This window comes from Panthera onca, chromosome A3, assembly GCF_046562875.1.
Source record: "Panthera onca isolate mPanOnc1 chromosome A3, mPanOnc1 haplotype 2, whole genome shotgun sequence".
Classification (NCBI taxonomy): Eukaryota; Metazoa; Chordata; class Mammalia; order Carnivora; family Felidae; genus Panthera; species Panthera onca.
The window spans coordinates 8,721,995-8,747,130 of NC_138341.1; the positions used below are offsets into that span (position 1 = coordinate 8,721,995).

Here is a 25,136-nt window from a genome sequence, read left to right on the forward strand (position 1 = left end):
TCTCGTGGAGTTCACCTTCTGGACCGTCCATAAGCAGTAAGCATCATATATATACACAAGTGACATAATGTGTTAGAGGTTAAAAGTGCGATGGCAAAACATGGGACCAGGTACAAAGGCTCTGGGATTCTGAAGTGTGAGGGCTGACTGTGGTCGGGAATGGTCTTGTTAAGAAGGTAATATACGGGCAAAGATTTAAAGGGGTCGAGGAGCTGGTCATTTGGTTTTAAAGGACAGATGGGGCTTCACAGGCCATTGTGACGACCTGGGCTCATCCGTCGAGCCCTTGCAGCATTTGGGCCACGCAGTGATGTTTTCTGACCTCTTTGGCTGCAGTGTGGGGCGTAGTTTATAAGACGAGAAGCAGGAAGTCCAGGGGGGAGGCCATTGCAGTAAAACCAGAAGAGAGGGAAGAGGGTCAGACTTCGGTGAGGGCCGGGAGGTGGTGGTAAGTGCCCAGGTTTCGGACATGCCTTAGAGACAGAGCCATCAGAATTTCCTGAGGAATTAGGTGTCGGTGTGAGAGGAGGAGAAAGGTCGCTCCAAGGGTTTCAGCCCGAGCGCCTGGAAGGATGTAGTTACCATCAGCCAAGGTCAGGGAAGGCTGCAGGTAAAACAGCCTGGGGGTCAGCTGAGGTTCGGACTTACTAAGTTTGAGGCGTCTGCCAGAGGTCATAAATGGAGATGCCAGGGGCGCCTGGGTGGCTCAGTCGGTTGAGCGTCCGACTTCGGCTCAGGCCATGATCTCGCGGTCTGCGGGTTCGAGCCCCGCGTCGGGCTCTGTGCTGACCGCTCGGAGCCTGGAGCCTGTTTCGGATTCTGTGTCTCCCTCTTTCTCTGACCCTCCCCTGTTCATGCTCTCTCTCTCTCTGTCTCAAAAATAAATAAAATGTTAAAAAGATAAAAAAAAAATAAAATAAATGGAGATGCCAAGTAGGGTGTGGGGTATATGAGTCTGGAGAGAAATCATACACACAAGAATATACGTTTGGGAGTCATGATCCTGTGGGGGGTATTTAAAGCCATGAGGTTGGCTAGATCACCAAGGACTCACTGTAGGTCAAGAGGAACAGAAACCAGGAGAGTCTGGTGTCCTGGAGGCCACCAGGGGATGGCCAGGGGGATCAGATCACAGGGAGGTCTTGGAAATGCCACAAACAAACAAAACGAAGCAAGAGCCTTTTGTTGTTGATTGGATTGACCCAATAGAGATGGGAAAATCGGTGATGTATTGAGAGGCCAGCTGAACACAGCAAACAGAATGCTTTGCTCTGTGCCTTGTACTGGGAAGGCAGGCTGAATCCCTAAGTCATGGTACAACGACTTCAGGAAAGCCAGAAGCCCGGGGCACCTCGGTGGCTTGGTTGGTTGAGCGGCCGACTTTGTCTCAGGTCATGATCTCACGGTTTGTGAGTTCGAGCCCCGTGTCGGGCTCTGTGCTGACAGCTCAGAGCCTGGAGCCTCCTTCGGATTCTGTTGTCTCCTTGTGTCTCTGCCCCTCCCCTGCTTGTGCTCTGTCTCTCTCTCTCTCAAAAACAAGTAAACATTAAAAATTTTAAAAATAAGTACATAAATAAAAACAAAATAGAAATATATATCCTAAAAAAAAAAAAAAAAAAAAGGAAAGCCAGAGGCTTTCAGGTCAAAGGAGGGAGAAAGAGGACCGAAGCCTGACTTCTGGCTCTATGCACAGCACCGTTAGCCCAGAGCGGCCCCCAGGGGGCTGCTTCTTGGCCCCACGGCAGGTCACAGGCCTGTTGGAGCTGCTGCCCTGAGCTTTGACACCCTGGTGCCCGTCTCCCTGTGCCGTTCCCTGTTCCCTGATTGGCCTCCAGAATCCCGATTCACCTTCACAGCTGAGCTCAGCTGTGCTCCCGTGTGCCACCCTCCCTGTGCTCCCACCACGCTGTCCTCCCTCCCCCACCAGTTCCCCAGGTCAGCATCTCTAGCCTCTGGCCCGGAGAAGGCATTCGCCCCCCACCCCCCGAGAATGGAGCTGTGACTCATGGGAACGGCTGCAGAGGCTGAGTCCCCGGAAGGATGATGCCTGTCTCTGTGGAGCCCCCGGCTGGTCCCTCTTGATAAGCAGAGCTGTCATTCAGAGGGGCAGCCCTGAGACCAGAGGCCAGCCTCCTGCGTCTTCCAGAAGGCTCGCCCTGCTCTTGTGTTTGTGGCAGTCCTGAGCTCTGTCTGGCCGCCAGGCCGGAGCGACGGCAGCTCCTGGAGGCCTGTGGCTGATGACGGGGACAGGAAGCAACACCCCCTGACCCCTCCGGGCTAGTTCAGGCTTCGGCTCCCGCTTCTCCCAGCCTTGGCCGGCAAGCCCACCGCCTGCCTGCGTCTGTGTGTCACCAGTTAGGAATTCTCTCTGCCCTCCCGGTACTGGGAGGCTGTGTTTGCTGAGCCGTGGCGACCTGCGGTTTCCTTCCTGGCCTGCTGGGGGCTGGCCTGGGCAAAGGGAAAGGCCACTGTTCAGGGGTGGGGTGAGGAGGGAAGGGTTTGCTGGGCTGTCTTGGCTGAAAACCTGACTCACACCTAATTAGGTCGGCCTGGCTGGCTGTGGGCACCGGCAAAGCTGGGTACCAAGCCTCTTGGGTGACCGTCCTGTCACCAGGCCAGGAGCAAGCCCCACTTCGGGTCCGGAGGCAGCCCTCAGTGGAGGGAGAGGGCAGGCCCAGCTTCCCTGCTTCCCTAGCCTGGAAGCTCCTGGCTCTGCTCTGTCCCGGCCGGCCGAAGGCAGGCCAGTGGTGGCCAGGGGGTGGCGCCTGTGTTCGTCACTGACCACAGCGTCCTCTCCTTCCAAGCAACAGGCAACCTGTCCCTCTCGTGCCCCTCCCTGTGGCCCTGACTCTCTAGGGGTGTGGCTGGCTGTGTCCCGGTCAGCTCAGCTCTGGCGTGTCGGGGACGTGCTGTGTCCCGCCTTATCCTGATTCCCCTGATGTCAAGGCCTCTTGTTTGCTGCCTGCTTTCCAACATGTCTCAGGAGACCGGATGCTTTCTTGGAAGGGACTGGATGTACTCAAGGTCAGGGGCTTCCTCTGAGTTCTTTATTGAAAAGTCCCTCCCAGAATCCGGGCCACGGTGACAGGCTCCCAGATCACCCTCCTCTTCCGAGAAATCCAAGAACACGTGGGTGGGGTATCTCCAGAGGCAGCAGCTTCCTCGTGCTCTTGGTCGTTGTTTCTGCAGAGAAACCCACCCGCTTTGGGGCTGAGATTCGTTTTCAAAAGGCGACTCTGAACGTGCCCGATGCCCCGCATCCACACTTGGAAACACGGGCAGAATTCCTTTCTCCTGTGGTTCTGAAATTCTCGGTGCTCTTCGGGGGGTGGCCACTGGCTCTTTTGAAATGCAGTGAACTTTGTTTATTAGGCTCCTTCTCACCGGAAACCTGTGTGGTTCTGGATACGGTCAAGGCTTTGCACATCTCGTGAACAGAGTTTTGTCACGGAACTTAAAAGAGTGTAAATGCTGTGTATGAGCTGCCTTTGGCGCAGCAGCTACGTGCCTGAGGCCATTTCTCGGGCCCACAGCCCAGGACCATACTCTCCCCTGCACTTTGAGCCTCCTTTAAATCCCTCTCGTGAACAGGTGGCCTTCTAGCACTTTGGAACCATGATTCATCTGCGGCATATGGTGTGGTCCGTATTTCTTCTTATTTCTTTTTTTTTCATTATTATTTTTGTTTAACGTTTCTTTATTTTTGAGACAGAGAGAGACAGAGCATGAACAGGGGAGGGTCAGAGAGAGTGGGAGACACAGAATCCGAAGCAGGCTCCAGGCTCTGAGCCGTCAGCCCAGAGCCCGACGCTGGGCTCGAACCCACGGACCGCGAGATCGTGACCTGAGCCGAAGTCAGACGCTTAGCCGACTGAGCCACCCAGGCGCCCCTGTATCTCTTTAAAAATGCATCCATGGGGGCGCCTGGGTGGCTCAGTCAGTTGACTTCGGCTCAGTTCATGATCTCACAGCTCGTGGGTTTGAGCCCCATGTGGGGCTCTGTGCTGACAGCTCAGAGCCTGGAGCCCGCTTCGGATTGTGGGTCTCCTTCTCTCTGTGCCTTCCCCACTCGCACTCTGTCTCTTTCTCTCAAAAATAAACATTAAAAATACATAATAAAAAAAAATAAAAATGCATCCATAATTTGAGAAACTTAACAGAAGGCCATGGGGGAAGAAGGGAAGGGGAAAAATAGTTTCAGAGAAGGAGGCAAACCATACCAGACTCTTGAATACAGAGAACAAAGTGAGGGTGGATGGGGGGAGGGGAAAATGGGTGATGGGCATTGAGGAGGGCACTTGGGATGGGCACTGGGTGTTGTATGTAAGTGATGAATCATGGGAATCTACTCCCAAAGCCAAGAGCATACTATATACACTGTATGTTAGCTAACTTGCCAATAAATTATATTTTTAAAAAAATGCATCCAAATAGGGGCGCCTGGGTGGCTCAATCGGTTAAGCATCCGACTGTTGGTTTCGGCTCAGGTCATGATCTCACGGTTGGTGAGTTCCAGCCCCACGTCGGCTCTGCGCTGCCTGCTTGAGATCCTCTCTCCTCTCCCTCCCCTGCTCGTGCTCTCTCTCTCTTTCAAAATAAATAAGTAAACTTAAAAAAAAAATACATCCAGGGGCGCCTAGGTGGCTCAGTCGGTTGAGCATCCGACTTCAGCCCAGGTCATGATCTCACAGTCTGTGAGTTCGAGCCCCGCATCAGGCTCTGTGCTGACGGGCTCAGAGCCTGGAGCCTGCTGCAGATTCTGTGCCTCCCTCTCTCTCTGCCCCTCCCCTGCTCATGCTCTGTCTCTTTCTGTCTCAAAAATAAAAATAAAAACGTTAAAAAAATTTATTAAACAAAAGGCATCCGTATAAAGACCTTTTTAGGGAGTACTTTCTTGCTGAGATGGTCATTACATATCAATGAAAAGAATAGAATATGTTATATGCTCCCAAGCTCTGCTTGGTGTGAATTCATGAGATTTGACTTAGTGGCCAACATGGCTTCCAAGCCTTGGAGGATGTCTGTTTGGGTTGGACCACACCACAGGCCCAAGCACCTTCATAGACGCAAGGGGGTCAGGAGTCCCTGGAGGGTGTTCGAAAGAGAGACCACAGAACAGGGAGGAGATGGAAGCCCAACCTTCACACCCTGTCCTGAGGCTACCTCTTACCTTCTCCTCAAACTCTGTCCCCCGTAAAATGCCGCGTCCACAGGTAGTCCCTCAGATACACTGAGAAATTGTCAGTTTACAGTCTGTGAGCTATAAATACAGCCTGTCTGCTGGCTGACCACACCTGCGGTCGCGATGCTCATCCGTTCCGTCAATGGTCACCGAGAGGCCACGGTGTGCCAGGCTCTGAGGAACAGGAAGAGTAAAACCGGCTGGTCTGGTGGGGGACAGACCGGTCAGGCAGTGCGACAAGTGCGAGCACTGAGGTGTGAGCAAGGTGATGAGGACGTGATAGGTTGCAGGAGGTGGCTGGGCGTGACAAAGGAGCCGCAGGGTGAGTAGGAGCTGTCCAGCTGAGTGAAGGTTTAAGGGGGGAAAGAGCGTGTCAGCTGTGCGGCCTTGGGAAAGACGACTCAACCTTTCTGAAACTCGGCTTCTCCAGTAAAACCCAGGCCGGACGGGGAGCCTGGCTGGCTCAGTCGGTGAAGTGTCCTAGTCTTGATTTCTGGCTCGGGTCACGATCTCGCGGTTTGTGAGTTTGAGCCCCGCGTCGGGCGCTGTGCCGACAGAGCGGGGCCTGCTTGGGATTCTCTCTCTCCGTCTCTCAAATAAATAAATAAACATTAAAAAGAACCCAGGACGGTAATGCCCATAGAGACACACGTGTACGTGCCCCGTAGGCGCCCAGTGCATCTCTCAGCACGAGGTCGCCACTCCCTCGGTGGCGGCTGTCATCGGCGGCTGCCTGCCCGCTCCCAGAGCCACTGAGCACCCCTGGGCCCCCAGGCTGATCCCCTGTAGCTCGGCTGGTATCCCACTGTCACTTCTGGGACAAAACACCTCCACGACACCCCAGTTCTGTCCGTCTCAGTCCTCAGGTCCTCCTCCCGAATGGCAGAGTCCTTGCTCTTCCTCAGCTCTGCTCTCTGCGCTCTCTGTTTGTCTCCTCGCTGGCTGACGATGCTGTTATTTGTGTCTCGTTGTGCACATGCCTTTACTTCTGCTTGCCACACCCTTCCTTGTCGGCCTGGTGAACTCCTGCTCGATCGTCAGCACCCAGCTCTTCTGCGATGACGTTCCTGAGCCTCCCTCATCTCTCTCTAGGAGATCGTCGTCCCTCGGAACTACCCCAGCACTTGGCTCATGCTTCCACGATAGCATTCGCTAGGTAGGGTATTCAGATTCATTTCTGCACCGTTTTTCCTGCTAGACTATGAATGACTTGGGTGATCATGTCTTAGTCATTTTGGTGATTGCCCCAGTGATGAGCTAGATACTTAGCACAGGGCGTGGAATGCAGCAAATGCTTGATCGATGTATGATCGGACTTGACTAATCTAGTCCTCGCTGGTTTCTCGACGTTCAAGTGTGTCCACAACCCCTGGCCCAGGTGGCCCACACGATGGATTGTCAATAAGAATGAGTAACTACTGGGAATGCAAGCTGGGGCAGCCACTCTGGAAGACAGTTTGGAGGTTCCTCGAAAAACTAAAAATAGAACCGCCCTACGACCCAGCAATCGCACTACTGGGCGTTTATCCACGGGATACAGGTGTGCTGTTTCGAAGGGACACATGCACCCCCGTGTTTATAGCAGGACGATCAACAATAGCCAAAGGATGGAAAGAGCCCAAATGTCCATCGATGGATGAATGGATCAAGAAGGTGTGGTCTGTATATACAATGGAGTATGACTCGGCAATCAAGAAGAATGAAATCTTGCCATTTGTAACTACGTGGATGGACCTGGAGGGTATTATGCTAAGTGAAATTAGTCAGAGAAAGACAAAAATCAGATGACTTCACTCGTATGAGGACTTTAAGAGACAAAACAGAGGAACATAAGGGAAGGGAAACAAAAAGAATATAAAAACAGGGAGGGGGGCAAAATAGAAGAGACTCCTAAATATGGAGAACAGACAGAGGGTTACTGGAGGGGTTATGGAGGGGGGATGGGCTAAATGGGTCAGGGGCACTAAGGAATCTACTCCTGAAATCATTGTTGCACTAGATGCTAACTAATTTGGATGTAAATTCAAAAAAATAAAATTAAAAAAAAAACAAAAAAAAGAATGAGTAACTGCGCCAGATCTGCAGTAATGCCATTTATAAATATGGTAATAATAATAATAATAATATACAGCATTTATTTTTTATTTAAAAAGTTTTTAATGTTTATTTTTGAGAAAGAGAGAGAGACAGAGTGCGAGTCGGGGAGGGGTGCAGAGAGAGGGAGACAAAGGATCCGAAGCAGGCTCTGAGCTGTCAGCCCAGAGCCCAACACGGGGCTCAAATCTAGGAGCCACGAGATCATGACCTGAGCCGAAGTCAGATGCTTAACAGACTGAGCCACCCAGGCGCCCCTATATGACGTTTACTGAATGCATAATGTATAATGGTGTCTGTGCCAAGTGCTTTAACTTCATCCATATTTAGTTCTTCATATAATTACAGTATATTCTTATCCCCATTTTAGGGGTTGAAAAATCTGGAGCACAAGAAAAGTTACATGACCAGGTCAAGGCCACACATTGAGTTTGTGATGGGTCTAGGATTTGAGGTCAAGCCTGTCAGATTCTAGAGTCTCTGTTGTAGTTACCCCATAAAAATCTACTTGTATCACCCATTGGTGTATCCAGGGCTGATGTGTCCTTTCTGGTCGGTTGCGTATCTGTTTGGTTTCATCAGTGGCAGTGCTGAAGCTGTTCCTTGACTACTTTGTGTAATCCCCCCTGGGCATTCAATGCCCCGGTGTTACCAGGGCTGTTTCTGCGGAGTTTCACCTTCCGGTCTTGCAGCACTAGGAAGACAGATGTTCTGAGGCCACCTAAGAGTTGTTTTCCTCAGGTGTGGTAAGACACACAGACATGGAAATGACTGTCACGAAGGAAGAATTTTGTAATACTCACAGATCCCTAGAAACGGGAGGCATGACACCCCACATGGGGCCACAGGTAGAAGCAGAGGGAGCAAGGAGAGAAACGTGGGCAGGAGCCTTTACTGTGGTTTCCACGGGGAAGGAATGGCAGGTAGGGTACGTGGGCATTGGATTGGCTGGTGTGAATGATTCCGGCAGGTTCTGGGGCTTAGGGCTGTTCCTCGTGGTCTGGTACCTGGCCCCCGTGGTACCAGATGGACGGCAGGTGGATGGTTGCCAAGTGTGAGTGCCTTGTCAAGGAGGTGGTTGAATTATGAGCTCTGGATTTGTTGGTTGGTTTGCATAGGAAAGAAATTCTCACTTCTCATAAATGTCACTGAGCTCTGGGATCCAAAAAAGCCAATTGTGGAAAGCTGGATTTCAACTGGGTCACTAGTAAGAGTTTTTTATTCTTTTTTTGTTTTTAAGTTGATTTATTTTGAGAGAGACAGTGAGTGAGCATGAGTGGTGAGGGAGAGAGAGAGAGAGAGAGAGAGAGAGAGAGAGAGAGGATCCCAAGAAGGCTCTGTGCTGTCAGCGTAGAGCCTGACCTGGGGCTCAAACTCACGAACTGTGAGATCATGACCTGAGCCGAAATCGAGACTAGGACGCTTAGCCGACTGAGTCACCCAGGTGCCCTGAGTTTTTTATTCTTTTTTTTTTATTCTTTTTTTTTTTTTTTTTTTAAATGTTTACTTGTTTTTGAGAAAGAGAGAGAGCATGAACAGGGGAGGGGCAGAGAGAGAGGGAGACACAGAATCTGAAGCAGGCTCCAGGCTCTGAGCCATTAGCACAGAGCCCGATGCAGAGCTCGAACCCACAAACCACGAGATCATGACCTGAACCGAAGTTGGATGCTTTACCGACTGAGCCACTCAGGCGCCCCCCCCCACCCCCGAGTTTTTTATTCTTAAGGAAATAAACAAATATTGCTGATATTCCTTTTTAGTCACAAGAGTAAGTGCTCTGTGGTGTGGAGATGGTACTGGTTTCTCTCCTTGGCAGGTCTGGGGGAGGGGGCAGTCTCTTCATGGTCAGCAAGGTCCTAAATGTTAGAGCATCAAAATGCAGAAGATAAAACACGTGGTTAATACAGCACGTAAAGGGGTTGCTTGAGAAAGACAGACCTTGGCTTGCTTGGCCTGGCCTGGTGAAGAAGGGATTCCTGGTGCGTGCCCAGGGGTCTCTGCAGCAAGGACAGTGTGAGGAACAAGCTGGGCGGGCTGGGTCACCGTCCCTCACTCTGGCCTCAGTGCAGAAACATCTACTCCTGTTTCACTGTTTATTTTCCCTCCTCTCGCTCCTTCCATGAGTCTCCCCATTCAGACTTGCGTTCTTTTTTTAAAAGTATCTATCTATCTATCTATCTATCTATCATCTATCATATAGTTATCTATCTATTTATAGTGTGTGAACAGGGGAGGGGCAGAGAGAGAGGGAGAGAGAGAATCCCAAGCAGGCTCCGTGCTGTCAGTGAGGAGCTGGACGTGGGGCTTGAACCCACAAACCGTAAGATCATGACCTGAGCCGAGATCGAGAGTCAGATGCTCAACCGACTGGGCCACCCAGGCACCCCCAGACATGGTTTTCTTGAAGCTGCTACCTTATCCTCCACTGGGGGTGGGGGGGTTGGAGGAGGTGGGAAGGCTGCGTGAATGGCCCCCAGCGTTGGACACAGCTCCTGTTACCTCTGCGGCACAATTTCTCCAAACTAAGTTCCCTGACTTACAACCCCCACCATTTATTCAGTGAAAAGGGGGTTTCAAGATTACGCAGTTTGGGGAAATGCCACTTTCTATGTTTCCTCTTGGAGGCTGGTGATGTCCAGTGACGTACGGGCACCGAGAAGCTATGAAGGAAAAGAATCTTTATCTCTGTTTCCTCTAATGTTTCCAAATCTGTCTCTCCGCCACGGAGCTGGTGTTGTGCAACCTGCACCCCCGTCCCCGGAGAGGCCTTGGGACCCACTGCGCTGCTTGGGGGATGGCGTGGCTCCGGGCTGCCCACTGGTAGACTCGGAACAACCAGTCTTCCAGGCTTGGAGGCCAGGGTTTCGAGCGCCCAAGCAGCCTGAAGTCATTGCCCTGAGAACCCTGGGGTCTAACCCTCACCCTCCCTGGGGTCTTCCCCGGGCTCCTGGCCCTTCCCAGAGCACCGGACCAACTCTTCCGTTTTTCTGGATTCCTAACTCCTGGCATGGTGCCTGGCAAACACTGGGTGCTCAATGATTGCCTGTAGTAAGTTAATTTCAATTAAATTAAACCAAATTTCCCCATTAGAACCCTCTGATTAGAGGCCGTGTTCTTGTTTTCCAGCCTATTCTATCCTTGTATCGACACATGCACGCATGTGCATACGTTTACGGGCTGTGCGGCTTCTTTTCATAAATAGGCGCATTGTAGGGCAGGGCTGTTGGACTCGGCCTGTCGCTGGGAGCCACAGCAAAGAACCCGAGGCCATCTAATGCACACGAGTGTGCATGCACACCGCCTACACGCCCCACGTGAGGCTCGAGCTTCCTTTGCTGAGCACAGTCCTGGGGTCACGTCTGGGCCTGAAGCAGTGGCAGTGGTGAGGGCCGTGTGTCCTGGGCAGAGCCGGGCAGGGTGCTGACCCCCTCGTCCGTCTGTCCAGTGGCTGCAGTGGAAGACGGGGCTTAGGGAGGAGCCTGTGCCGGGCTCACTTCTCTGTGGGGAGGGGTTTCTATCCGGGAAGTGAAGTCCCTTCCCCAGGACACCGTGCAGGGCGGGCTCAGTGTGGACTCACCGAGCATACCACGGATACCCAGGAGAACACAGACTGCCTGAGCAGGAAGGGGACATATTCTGTCCACTCCAGCCCCCTCATGGTACACACGGGGATACTGAGGCCAGTGGAAGGGAGCAAACGCTCACGGTCACAAGCTGGGATCCCATAGCCCTGGGTCATCCGACACCCCGACTCCCATTGCGGGCCTGTATCCCATGCGGTTCCCACTGCCTGGAACCCCATGCGCTGAGCACCCCTCCAGGACAGGTGCACTTATGTGACAAATGGCTGGGTGACCGCAGGGCGCGGGGGCAGGGCGGTCACCGCCGGTCAATGGTGAGGCCTGGGCGAGCTCAGCTCTCACACACGTGACCAGGAGGACGTGCCAGGGCCAGGCGAAAACTTCCCCTTAGTGGTTACAGGCCACAGCATTGGTCGGACAAAGGCCTAAGACATGAAGCCACCAGAGAGCCACGGGGACCAACATCACCTTCCTCTTTCCCTTAGGAAAAGTGCACACAAATCAGGGCACGCATAGCCCCCTTCCACCCCAACAGGCTGAAATGCAGACGGAGTGATGCCATGACTTTGAAGTCAGTCAAACCTGGGTCACATCCCAGCTCACACCTCCCCCCCCCCACAACCGCTAGCTCTGTGACCTCGTCTAAGTCCCTCGACCTTCTGAGCTCCAGGGTCCTCATCTGTATATTGAAAAAATCATGCCTTTATTCTTCCATTCAGTACGTATTTATTGAATATCTACTATGTGCCAGGCACTGCTGGGGATACAACGATAAGAACCATAGGTCCTGTCCCTTATGGAGGAAACTGTCATTAGCTGAACAATTCGGCAAACAAACGTAGCCTTGCAAGCTGTGTTATGTGCTATTAAGGAGCGATAAGGGTATTGTGGGGGGGGTGCAGTTATGATGTGATCCAGTTGAGGAGGCCAGAGGCAGCCTCTCTGAGGAGGTGACGCTTGGCGGTGGTCTGGTCTGGCAATGAGTAGTAGCTAATCAGCCGACATGTGTCTCAGGCAGAGGAAACGGCACGTGCAAAGGCCCTGTGGCTGGAGGAAGTAGGTTGAATAGGAACGGTTAAAAGGCCAGGGTGACTGAGTCAGAGAGATCACAAGGAGCAAGAAGAGGGAGAGGAGACTGGACAGGTGGGTGGGAACTTTGTTCACCAAGTTAAGGAAGAGGTTAAAACATTGTAAACATTGCATATATTTCCTTGAATGATTTTCAAGTGACGTGACCAGCCTGTCAACAAAGATGACCACGGCTGCAGCACGGGGACTGAACGGCAGGATGGCACGTGGGGATGTGGGCGATCCCATCAGGAGGCTGTGCCAGGCACAACAGTGGTCCCTCAAAGGTATCCTAATCCTTGGAACTTGTGGGTATTATTAATTACACGGAGAAAAAGAAGTGAGGTTGCATATGGAATTTAGGTTACTCATCACGGACCTTAAAATAGGGAGATCAGCCTGGATTATCCAAGTGGGCCCAATGTAATCCCATGAGCTCAGACAGTGGGTCAGAGAGCTGGGACTTTGGAAGCGCTCGCTCATTTTGCCCTTGCGGGCTTCGAAGGCGGAAGAAGGATTATTTACCTCATTTCGTAATTGAAGGAAAGGAATTTCTCAGACGTGAAGTGATCTACTCAACACCGAGCATTATTAAATATTATAGCCAGGGCTTACATCTAATTCCCTGGACTACGGATGCTCTCTCCATTTCTGGGGGGGTCTGGGGAACTCTCAGGGGGGCCCAGGTTAGGGCCTGACTTTGACTGATTTCAGCCTCGTCCGCTTCACCCCGCTTGCCCCCCAGCCAGAACAAACTGTCCCTTACCCTCTTCCTTTACTTCAAGTCATAGCGACAGAAAAGAAAGGGGGTTTTGTCATTGGGCTCATGGTGTCGGAGGGCGTGGACATTTAGACTTGCCGAATGTTGGAGATAAAAAGTGCCGAGGAGTCACCCAAAAGACGCAACTCCCATCTCTTGGCTGATGGAAAAATTGAGACCCAAGGAAGGGAAGTATTTTGCCCAAGCCTCCTCCATTTCCCCCTGCACGTGAGAAACGGAGCTAGAGCCTGAATTGCTAGATCCCCAGAGCAACGGCCCTTCCATCGTGTCCTGCACCGTTCCTGCGTCTTCCGGGAAACTTCGGTTGGAGTTGGAATGAATTTTCCCCCAAAAGGAGGCTTTATAAATGGAACTCCGTGCTCTTACGACTCCAGCCGGAAGGACTGCTGTTTGTTCAGCTCTGATGTGGATTCCTCTGCCCTCCCCTTCCCCAGAGAAGTGAACTCATTGGGCTAGAACTGTTTCTGTGTGAAAATGTTACTCTCTGCTGAGAGGTAAGTTCACAAATGAACTTTAGGGGACCCCTTTTGTAAACGGGCACCGCCTGGACTATTGCTGTGGCCTCTCCGCCTGGCAGTCTGGAAGAGTTTCTGCCTGGAGATCCCGCCTTCCCCCTTCTGTGCTGGTGGGAACCTGCTGTCCAAATGTTTGTCCATCCACGAAACTGAGGCAAGACCTTTGGAGCCACACAGGACTGAATTTGAATTTGGACCCAGGGCTCATACATGTAAACTCAAGCAAATGGTGGGGAAGGGGTGTAACAGAGCCTGAACCCATGAGGAACCTAAGGGACTGTGGCCTGGAACTTGATCTTCATCAATATGCAACTGAGATTCAAATTCAACGTCCCCAAGTACACGGTACGTGCTGGTCACCTGCAAGTACGCCTCTCGCTTGACTCTCATAGCATGATTTTTTAATGTTTATTTATTTTTGGGGGGAGGTGAGGGGCAGAGAGAGAGAAGGAGACACAGAATGGGAGGCAGGCTCCAGGCTCCGAGCTGTCAGCACAGAGCCCGATGCGGGTCTCGAACCCACAAACCGTGAGATTGCGACCCGAGCCGAAGTCGGACGCTTCACCGACTGAGCCACCCAGGCGCCCCCCATATGACTCCACTTCTAACTGGCGGAGGCCCTGGCCAGGCTAGGACCAGTCTTTGTGGTTCTGTTTCAACCTGCACCAGTCCTTAGCCTGTACCGATCAGTGTGGTCAGGTGAGCAGGCAAAACACAGCAGAAAATGAAAAGACAGAAGGGAAGGGTCTGGCTATCTTCTGTCTGTTCATCTGTGCACATTGACTGGGTTTGTTCCCCAAGCATGTCTCCCATTTTTCTGTATCCATTGGCCTACCCATTTATCTGTCCATCACCTCTGTATCCTTCACTGTGTATGACCATGGACAGAAGATGGTTGGAAACATAACAGGATCTCTGTCAGCCAGCTCAAGCTGCTCTAACAAAAACACCATAGACTGGGGAGCTTAAACGACACACATTTCTCATAGCTCTGGAGGCTGGATGTCCGAGATCTGGGTGCCATCATGGTGGGGTTTTGTTGGGAGGCCCCTTCTTGGCTTGTAGAAAACCACCCTCCTGATGTGTCCTCGCACGGCAGGGAGACATCTCTCTCCTGTCTCTCCTTACAAGGCACTTACCCCCTTCGTGAGGTCTCTACCCTAATGACCTTAACAGCCCCCAATGGCCCCACCCCCAATACCATAGAACGGGGGATTAGGGCATCAACATCTGAGTTTGGCGTGGACACACCCATTCGGTCCATGGCAGTTGCCTACATATAAATTAAATGAGGACTGAAAGGACAAAAAAAAGATGTAGAGATGGAAAACAGAGCCACGAATGAGGCGAGTGCCACCGTGCATTTCACGGGGTCCTACTCAGCAGGGGTGGAACAGAAACGTGAATCTGCAACTCCTACCTACAGAAGGACCCGAGCAGTTATACGGCTCAGAGTATAAATAAGGGAAGAACAACCCAGCTGTTGGGAAGACGCTCATCTATTCCTGGCAATGAGTCTGAACTGTAGGGTCATCACCCATGAGCAGCAGCGGATACGCGTGTGGTGCGTTCTTGTTTTACACGGCATATTATCTCGCCATTCTTACGTCGCCTCTGAGGAAACCATTGCAGCGTTTCCCTCTCTTCACAGATGGGAATACTGAGGCTGGAATTCTGCGTTGAAGGCCACACAGCTCTAGTGGGACGGAGGTTCAAACCCAAGTTCGTGTCTGGGGTCCACCGTGACTGTTCCCCGTGTGGCGCACAGGCTCCGAAGGCTGGACTTCCAATTCTGCGTTAGAATTTTGGAAAGCAGCAGACAAACAGTTGGGGGGGGGGGGGGAGGAGATTATTCATTTTCTTCTTAATTTTGAGAGGAATTACTGGTTGAAAGACACGAGTTCGCCATTGTTTGTTCTTGTGCTTACGTTTAATCTCTGAAATCAAACCAGATGCGTGGAAGGTTCAGAGTTCCCCTGGCAGTAGAACGTATTTGGTATTCGATGTGAAACGTGGTCTTTAATCGGGATCAAATGCAAGCATTGTGGATTTAAACTGCTCTTGGCCTTCCAGGCCGGCCTCGTGAATCTGAAGTGAGTGGAGCCATTGTGCCCAGCGCGTGCTCGTGCTCCAGGAGGAATTTGAGTTGGATGGTCCAGAACTTCTGTATCCAAATTGCAGGATTCTTTAGAGGCATGCTGTGATATTCCACGGGAGCTGAGATGGGACCAGTAGCTGGATTCCCAGAAGTGATTCTGTTGAAATCGGGACTGACGGGGCGCCCGGGTGGCTCAGTCGGTGAAGCGTCCGACTTCGGCTCAGGCCACGATCTCGCGGTATGTGAGTTCGAGCCCCGCGTCGGGCTCTGTGCTGACAGCTCAGAGCCTGGAGCCTGTTTCAGATTCTGTGTGATTCTGTGAGAGATTCTCTCTCTCTGACCCTCCCCCATTCATGCTCTGTCTCTCTCTGTCTCAAAAATAAATAAACGTTAAAAAAAAAAAATTAAAAAAAAAAAAAAGAAATCGGGACTGAACTAAGGACCACATTAAGCAGTGTATAGATGAAGAACCCCATCTTCGTGCCCCACTTTCCCAACAAAGATCCAGACTTGGCGGGGGTGGGAAGAGGGGAGGGGGAATCCCTTAACCCGCGTCTGCCGCCTTTCCCAGGGCTTGTCATAGGAAACTCTATCCCTCTTACTCCAGATGTGGTTCCAGGATACTAGAAAAGTCCTCCCCAAATGTATCCTTCCGATTTTTCTCATTTAGTTATTAATGATACCATCATCTACCTAGGCACCCAGGCCAGGGACTTCAGTCGCCCTCGAAATCTCCCTCTTCGCCCACCCAGCCAATCCAAATCACTCACCACTCCCACCGCGAGGAGGGGCTCTCAGCCACCCCTCCCTCTTCAGCACCCCCCTGCCCTCTCCTTGGCTCACCTCCTGACCATCCTTTGCTGGAAGAGCCTTTACATTTTTTTTAAGTTTATTTATTTTGAGAGAGACAGAGACAGCACAAACCGGGGAGGTACAGAGAGAGAGAGAGAGAGAAGGGGAGAGAGAATCCCAAGCAGGCTCCACCCTGTCAGTGCAGAGCCCGACACAGAGCTCGAACCCACAAACCGTGAGATCATGACCTGACCCGAAACCAAGAGTTGGACGCTTGACCGACTGAGCCACCCAGGCACCCCTGGAATAGCCTTTAAATTCACTCCTCTGCCTCCGATATCAGACGTCAGAATGATCCTGTAAGACACAGGTCTGCTCCTCCCACTCCCTGGGGCTCCCACTGTGCCCACCGACTGTTCTCAGACTGTGTTCTCTGGAACCTCAGGGTTCTGCAGCCAAGACAAGGACTCTGGGCCCCTTCCCTGATACGACTGAAACAGTTCCCGTTCTGTCTGGTTACGTAAAGCCTCCCAAAGGATTTTGTTCGAGGAGGGCTTTTCTCTAAAGGAGAAAATGGCCCCACGGTCCCCACGTCTCCTGACCGTGGACCTATCGAGGGCCCCTCGTGTCTCCTTGCAGTGACTGTTCTCCCGTCACGGGGGCCTCCCCCAACTAAACATACGATGCCTTTGTTTCTTTGAACTTGCTCTCTTCCCTGCTTGGGAAGGCCTTTCTCCCTCCTCTCTTCTCCAAGAGCCCCCTTATCCTTCAGAAGCAGCTCAGACCTTCTGTGGATGGCACGGGATTCTTCGCATTCCCTGCAGGAAAGCTGTTGGCTCCCTCCTGTGCTCCCACGGGACCCTGGGCCTGTTCTGGTGGCCTCAGCCATGACAAATTTTCTACCTGTCTTCCGGGCCACCCCCTGCTAGATTACGAGTGACTCAAGGGCAAGGTTTGCATTTTTATTCACCTCTGCATTCCCACTGCCTCCCTCAGTACATGACCCCCCGAGAGAAACCCGATAAACAGTGATATCAAGTAACAAACACCACGAACTATCAGCCGATCAGCAACATGGACTGGAAAAGCTAAATGCGTCCAGTGGGTCGCAGGTAGGGTGACAGGGTGAGAGGGTGACAGGACAAGGGAAACAGGCCAAAGGGGCTTCAAAGGCTGTTGACTCCGGGCTGCCGTAGTTGAACTTGGAACGTGTATGTTTTTGAGTATCACTTGAGTGTGATTTGAGGCCTACGTAAACGTGACACGTCCCTTAGTGTGGGGGCCGGACCTCGGGGCTCCCTCTGGGGCTCCTGTAGGAAAAGGAGACAGGGCAGGCCCTGCTTCCTTAGGTGGGGGCCACACCGGCAGTCTCCCCAGCTCGTTCGTGTCCCCTTCCACCCGAATGAATGCACTCTGTTAATGCTTACAACACACCCGTTGGGTCTGGGGTTACTGTTACGCCCATTTTACAGATAGGAAAACAAACCTTGGGGCGCCTGGGGGGCTCCGTCGGTTAAGCGTCCGACTTCCGCCCAGGTCACGATCTCACAGTTCGTGAGTTCGAGCCCCGCGTCGGGCCCTGTGCTGACAGCTCGGAGCCCGGAGCCTGCTTCGGATTCCGTGTCTCCCTCTCTCTCTGCCCCTCCCCCTGCTCTCTCTTTCTCAAAAATAAATAAGCATTTAAAAAAAAGAAAAGAGGAAACAAGCCTTGTGCAGCGACAGCTAAGGAAGTGTGCAGGCAGCCCTTGATGGCGTGCCTTCTGACCCCGACTGCCATCATTTCTCCACATGGCCCCACGTGTGCTTGGGGAAGGGGGAGAGGTGAACACAGAGAGAGGGAGGAGCGAGACTTACGACCTCGTCATGCGCCCTAGGTAACCCAGACCTCACAGTCTCCGCAAACACGCTCAGAGAGAACTCAACACGTCCTCACCGCCGCTGTTTTCTCTCGAGATAGAAATACATACCGTAAAATTCGCCCCGTTGAAGCGTATGGGCCAGTGGGTTTTCGTGCATTCACGAGGCTGTGCCATTGGTCGCAGTGTCCCTTTCCAGGACGTTTCCAGTGATTGATCTCTCACGTGTTTCTTTTTCAGATTCCAATGATGAAAGACCCTGGATGGATCAGAAACGTGTGGTCTTCGAACATTAATGTGAGTGAAGTTGCTGTGAATGGACTAGTTTGCTTTTGCGTTTCAAAGATGAGAGAAGGTACTCTGACACACGGTGGCGCAGCGCACGGATGCGTGCCTCGTGACCAGCACTCCGCCCCTCCCCCGTGCTTGCTCTGCTGGCCCGCAGCTCCTTGGGAGCGACTGAGATGTCCGGGACAGAGCTAACAGCATTTTGGGTGGTTTCTAACTTCTTCTCCCTGAATCCCTCCTCCCTCAGGCACGGAAATGGTTTTGTCACCTCTGTGATTAAAAAGCATTCCACGGCTCCCTAGTGCCAATAGAAAAGGTCATATTGGTGCCCATGGCCGCCGGTTGGACGGTCCTCGTGGTGGGTGTGGTCACGTGTATCTAATAAAAGCCCTTGCAGCTGTCCCCAAGCCCCTTAAGCCCCTTCTGCAGATTCCGAATCTTCCTCCTGCATCCTCTGACTCCTCTGTCGTCCTGCCTCGGTCCCACGGCCCTGTGCCTGGTCCCCAGGCCTTAGGCCGGGCCCTTTGGATTGTCCCTGTGACTGTATTTAGTGTTTTTCTTCCCACTCTGTCCACGGATGCTTCCTTGTGGATCTCCCGAGGCTGCAGGCTCAGCTGACCGAAGGCCCAGCTTCTCGACTCCTCATGGGTCTGGCTCGCCGAGCCTTTGCTGCTGGGGAGGGAAATCTCGTGGTCCCCTCCGACGCCTCCCGTTCCTTCCTCATCGTGCCCTTGCCGTGCCCTGGAACTATATACCTTAAGCTGCAGCAACAGCGTACGACCTGCTTATATACCCCAGAGATCTTTTCCTGTGGAGGATAGACTCGAGGGGCTAAGTTTGGGGGTAGTCAGGCTCAAGAAAAGGCTGTTGGAATGATCCGGGGAAGAAGTGGTAAGGCCTGAACACGGCTTTGGCCCTCTGTGGGCTGTCCTAAGCCTTGACCATACAAAACAAGAACAACCAGTCTGGAGAGGGACTCGGGAACAGAATGTGGACCGGAAGGATTTGCAAGGGGGCTCAGGAGGCCGGATGCGGTGTTGGCCAGAGTGAGAGATTCTCCCGGGGGGTGAACCCGCAGGCCTCAGTTAAATGAATGAAGAAGGCCTTGCCGCACAGGCTCTGTGAGGAGCGGTTCTGTTTCCGAAGGGACTGGCAGGGGACGGGGCCCAATCAGAGGCCAGGAATCCTGGCCAGTGGGCAGTTACTGGCAGTTGAGCCCGCAGTGAGGGGAGCCATCCTCCATGGTGGAGAGAAGAGGCAGGAAGTCCTGGTAAGTGAGCCTCTCCTCCTGGCAGGCTGGCAGTCGTGAGGCAGTCCGAGGCCGCCTCCCAGGGCCGAGTCCCCATTCCAACAAGATAGGAGACAAGGGAGAGCAGATGAGAAGGAGGAAGTTTCTGTCTCGGGGGAGAAGTGACAGAGTCTTGACCATCTAAGGCAGGGGAGCTGGATTAGGAGTTCAAGTCCTGGCCTCGGACCTGAGGCTCGGCCACAGGGTCCGGGCGTCATCGGGCACGTTCGCTTCCTACTCCGAGCTCCGGCACCTAAGGTGCACACGGGGGCTTCGTTCGGTCACGGACACGACGTGCTTGCTGTTGCCCGCAAGGCGTCGTGCGGAAGAGAAGAGGGGTTTGTGACTCAGCGCGGGCGGGCGGAGAGCTTAGACGCGATTCAGAAATATGCTTCCGAGGCAAAGTGAGTCTTCTGCAGCGTCTTGAAGGAGCCATCGGTTAGCCAGGCGTGGAGGGAGGCGGCAGCATGGTGAGCCTGGGGACCCCGGAGCATGTGGTAGGACCAGGGGAGCGGTGGCAGATGAAAATGGAGGAGAGGAGGAAGCAGGGGTGCCAGTGGCGGGGGGCCGCGTCTGCTTTCCCGAGGACCGTGAACGTTACCCCCCAGGTAATGATAATGGGGGCGGGGGGCATGGAAGGTCCTTAAGCAGGTGATGCCCCGTCAGATCTGCAGCCCCTTTAGAGGCTAGTCATGGGGTGGGCTTGGAAGCAGTGGGGGCCCGTGAGGAGTTCATTATTGGCCTGCGGACCGTCTGAATGGAGGTGTCTAGAAGGTAGAAGTCTGGTCTGGAGCCGGGGGCAAGGTGTGGACTGGAGATACGGCACTCTGTGCGGCTGGCGCCTCCAAGGGAGGGCTCTGTGTGCCCGTCCTGTCCCTCTGGCTCTCTCTGTGCAAATGTGCTAGGTGCCAGGGATTCAGTGATGAATGTGTCATGATCAGTCTTTTTTGGTTCGAGGGCTCACCAACCAGTAGAAGAGGCAGCAGAATACGGAATGACACAGGGACAGCACCTGGTGACACGGGCCATAACGGAGTCACGCGTGGCTCATTAGGGCAGAGAAGCCTCTGCCTGCTTCTTCGTGGATCTGAGGGACGTCTGCGGGAAAGCTTCCCCACGAAGTCTAGTTCTCAGTTTGAATACCGTAGCTCTGGGCAACAGAAGCCCAAAGAAATACACCCTCACCAACGCACCTGCCGCCTCCACCGGCCCCCCTCCCCCCACCTTCCCGACAGAGGTTCATTCAAGACAAAAGGCCTTGAATTCTGGAGGGACCGTTGAGCAATGAAATGTTCACCCAAGCTGCTAAACCCATCTTGCTCCGGGAGGGGAGGGAATGTGGTGGAACAGTGTGTTACGTGAAGCCTGGCTCATCTTCCCTGTTGTGCTCACGACCAGCAGCATGTACTTGAAAATACCTCCCCCTTGGCCATCCTGTGCTTTGATTGCAACAGTTCTTAGAAGAGCAGCAATTCTCAGAAACCTGGGTTACCCTGGCCCAGTTACTTGAGACTTGCTGCTTTGGGTTTGAAAAGTTGTCTTTAAGTTGTCAAAGGACTGGATTTAAAATGCAGTCGTTTTGGAGGGAGCATATTTGGGGGGGGGGGGGGGGGCGGGGCGGGAAGTGATTCTGTCCAGATTTAAATTTAGTTTTGAAAACTTGTATCAAAGCACTGCAGGTACCCAGTTTCTAGAAAATCAACTAGCAAATACCAGCCACGGTAGAGGGTCACGGTCTCCTGGTCCTACCTCTGGTCTGTTTACCTGTCTCCACGTTATCCTGAGGCTTCTGCTCTGATGGAGGAGAATCTAGCTGATTCTCATGAGCAGGCGCAAAGGCATTCTTGTTTCTTACGCTCTGCCGCTTATGTGTAGTCTCATCCTGGTTTAGTTGGTTCTGTGCTCAGACTCTGCCTTTCTCATATATGGGGTTCTTTTCCCCGATGTGTTCTTCCTGGGGGAGGTGTGTTTTCCCTGGATGCTTTTGCCTCATTAGGAGGAGAAATGTGTACTTCCCACTCTCTGCTCCCCCCCTCCCCGTCCCCCGCCCCGACACACTGTCCTTAAGCTTTTACTTGATTCTATCACTTGGAAACCATCACTTTCATGATTTTTAAGCCCATACTTACTTAACAATATCTTTGATGTGCCCTTTAAAAGGTGCGTTTAATATGTACTTAAATATTACTCAGCCATCGAAAGGAATGAAATCTTGCCATTTGCAACGGCGGGGAGCTCGAATGTATTATGCTAAGCGACATAAGTCAATCAGAGAAAGACAAAAACAAGATTTCACTCATATGTGGAATTTAAGAAACAAAACAGATGAACATATGGCGGGGGGGGGGGGAAGAGAAGAGAGGGAAACAAACCGCAAGAGACTGTTAACGATAGACAATGAACTGAGGGGTGCTGGAGGGAGGTGGGTGGGGGAGGGTCTACATGGGTGATGGGCATTTAAGGAGGGCACTTGCTGGGATGAGCACTGGGTATTGCAGGCAAGTGATGAATCACTGAATTCTACTCCTGAAACCAGCATTGCACTGTCTGTTAACTAAAATTTAAGAATTAATGCATATTTAAATTTTACATTTATATAAATACACATACAAATAAATGTATTAAAAAAAAATTTTTTTTTTAACATTTATTTATTTTTGAGACAGAGAGAGACAGAGCATGAACAGGGGAGGGGCAGAGAGAGAGGGAGACACAGAATCGGAAACAGGCTCCAGGCTCTGAGCTGTCAGCACAGAGCCCGACGCGGGGCTCGAACTCACGGACCGTGAGATCATGACCTGAGCCGAAGTCGGACGCTTAACCGACCAAGCCACCCAGGCGCCCCAAATACACGTATTTTAAACATTTTAACACATTTCCAACATCTTAAGCTGTTTTCAACAGCCTTTAAAATATTAACTTGCTGTCATTGGGATCTGTTTTTTTCTATTTGGATGACCACGATTTTCATGTAGTTCGTTGGTTTTCTTCTTTATTTAACAGACCTTTATATGGTACTTTATGTGACGGGTTCTTTCCTAAAAGCATTTCCCACACTGACTCGTTTAGCTTCTCACAGCAGCTCCGTGAGCTGGTCCTGTTATCGTCTCTGTGTGAGAGATGTTGAGCCACTGGCCCAAGGTCACACAGCTAGTAAGTGGCGGGGTTAGGATCTGAAGCCACGCCTTCGGCTGCAGAGACTTGGTTCCTAAGCACTATCACCGCTGCGTCCGAAAGAAGTTTCTCTTGTTGAGCCGTTTCTAATTCTCGTCGTTTACTCCCTGCACTGAGTCCCCTTAGCATGGCCTCTGCCTTCCCAGACTCGCTCTCTGTGCAGGTGCCCTTTTCCCTAGAATCTCTTGCCTGGAGACAGCCCTTCTCCCGCTCGCTCTTAAATCCTGCATCAGAGCTGTTATGTTCGGAGGCCCTCACGAGGTCCGCTGTCACCCAGGTTCTTGTTTTCTTCTTTCTTAATTTATTCTTTGCAAATAACCAAAAGCTGGAGGTCGTTTTTTATGCGGCCTCCCAGAAAAGGGACACAGAAGACAAGTCTTCGAATCCTTGCATGTCTTGAACTCTTTTTAAATGTGGTTTCCCGGGTGCCTGGGTGGCTCTGTCGGTTGACTTGTCCTGACTCTTGATTTTGGCTTGGCTCGTGATCTCACGGTTTCTGAGTTCGAGCACCGCATCCGGCTCTGTGCTGGCAGGGTGGGGCCTGCTCAGGATTCTTTCTCTCCCTCGCGTTCTCTCTCTGCCCCTCTCCTCCTTGTGCGCGCTCTTTCTCTCTCTCAAAAATAAAAAAATAAACATTTTTAAAAATAACAAAAAAATAAATTCAGCTTCCCATTTGATGGTTTGGTGGGAATTAGAATTTGAGGCTGATAATAATGTTTCACAGAATGGTGAATGCATCGTTTCACTGACTTCCTTTTTTCTTTTTTAATTTTTAAAAAATATTCATTTATTTTTGAGAGAGAGAGAGACAGAAACAGAGCATGAGCGGGGCAGAGAGAGGGAGACACAGAATCCAAAGCAGGCTCTAGGCTCCGAGCTGTCAGCACAGAGCCCGACGTGGGGCTGGAACCCACGAACCGTGAGATCATGACCTGAGCCACAGTCAGATGCTTAACTCAGCCACTGTGGTGCCCTGACCCTCCATCATCTTTAAATTTCTTCAGGGGTGGAGTTCCCCCCTCCTGTTTACCATTTCATGTTGCTGCTTTTCCTCAAATGCCTGGTGATTTGTGGTTGTCTGTTTTTAGTTAGCATGGATGGAACAGGAAAGTTGCCTGGGAGCACCGATGGCTGGAGTTCCTTTGGAATAAAGAGCCAGGGAGCTGGCTGTGTCCCCGGGGGCCACGTGGCTCTGGCTCGGGCACCTGTTTGAGGTTCTCCTGGGCTGGTGGCCCCTTTTCTTCCTTGTCCAGCAGGTGCCCCATGACAGTCACTGCGTTCCCATCTAGAAATGCGCTCTGGTGTCTCTTGCAGCCAATTGGTTGTTTGTTTTTGTTTTTTAGCAAGAACCATTACAACCCCACTCTGCAATATTTGTCCCGCATGGATTAGTGACAGCTACTAGCACAACCAGATGAAGCGATAGTGCAATTAATTAGAAACTTCTAGAGAATGGTCATTTTCTGTTCGGTGAATTCTTCGATTGTATAGAGATATCCCAAGAACCCCTTTTTCATTTGCGAGTTGAAACCTCGTACGAATGTCTCATTTTAGCGTGTATTCACAATCCTCCCTTTTACCAATCCCTTTCCCCTCCCCAGTGGGCAACTTGTTCTGAATTTTGTGTACTTGTTTTCCCTTGCTGGAGACGCTATCTGTCTTCTGGATCTTGGTCTCTTTGAGAACAGAGGCATCTCTTCATGGTTTATCCCCACAGTGTATCACATGCTAAGCACTCAGAAATGGCTTGTTGCATAAATGAGTGCATTCTTGGGGACTCCCCTCCTGCTTCGTTCTTGATAAGGGTGTTGGCATTAACACTAATACACGCTTCATTTCTTTTTGTTAGGATGATTATATTTTTATTATAGCTGGGTTCTTATCCTTCTTACTATGATGAATATGTGTTTGCAACCAGGCATTATGACCCATGAAATGACATTTAAACATTTCTTTAAAAATACTACTGAAGAATCACTATATTGTACGCCTGAAACGAATATTATGTTGTATGTTAAGTAACTGGCATTTAAATAAAAAACTTAAAAAAATATTTATGGAGCGGATATTGTGTGCCAGGCACTGTGCTAGATACTTACACAGAAATGGTCTTTTCCTTCCTACAGAGTCTATCTGCTGAAGAGGGATTTTACAGTAATCGTACACACAAATGGAACATTCTAACTCTGATAAATCCTTCAAATAAAAGACTTAGAGAACAGTAAGAGTGTCTAGCAGGGGGAACTGATATAGTCAGGGAGGTTAGTGATGGTTGAATTAGGTTAAAGAATAAGTGCGTAACCAGGTGAAGAGGTGAGAAGATTCCATGTAGAGGGAAGAGCATGTCCAAAGGTCCTGCGGTAGAAGGGAACAGGGCAAGCATAAAGGAATGGAAATGATCCGGTGTGGCTTGAGCTTG

At 51.6% G+C, this 25,136-nt stretch overlaps 1 protein-coding gene across 2 annotated transcripts in view; it reads left to right on the forward strand.

Annotated features, from left to right (window-relative positions):
* Positions 1-25,136, forward strand: part of LPIN1 (lipin 1) — a 129,358-nt gene that overhangs the window by 16,546 nt on the left and 87,676 nt on the right. For both annotated transcript variants that reach the window (XM_060648714.3, XM_060648734.3), the window contains exon 2: positions 18,208-18,264. In XM_060648714.3, coding sequence (XP_060504697.1) covers positions 18,208-18,264 — 57 coding nt within the window. The remainder of the gene's footprint in view (positions 1-18,207; positions 18,265-25,136) is intronic.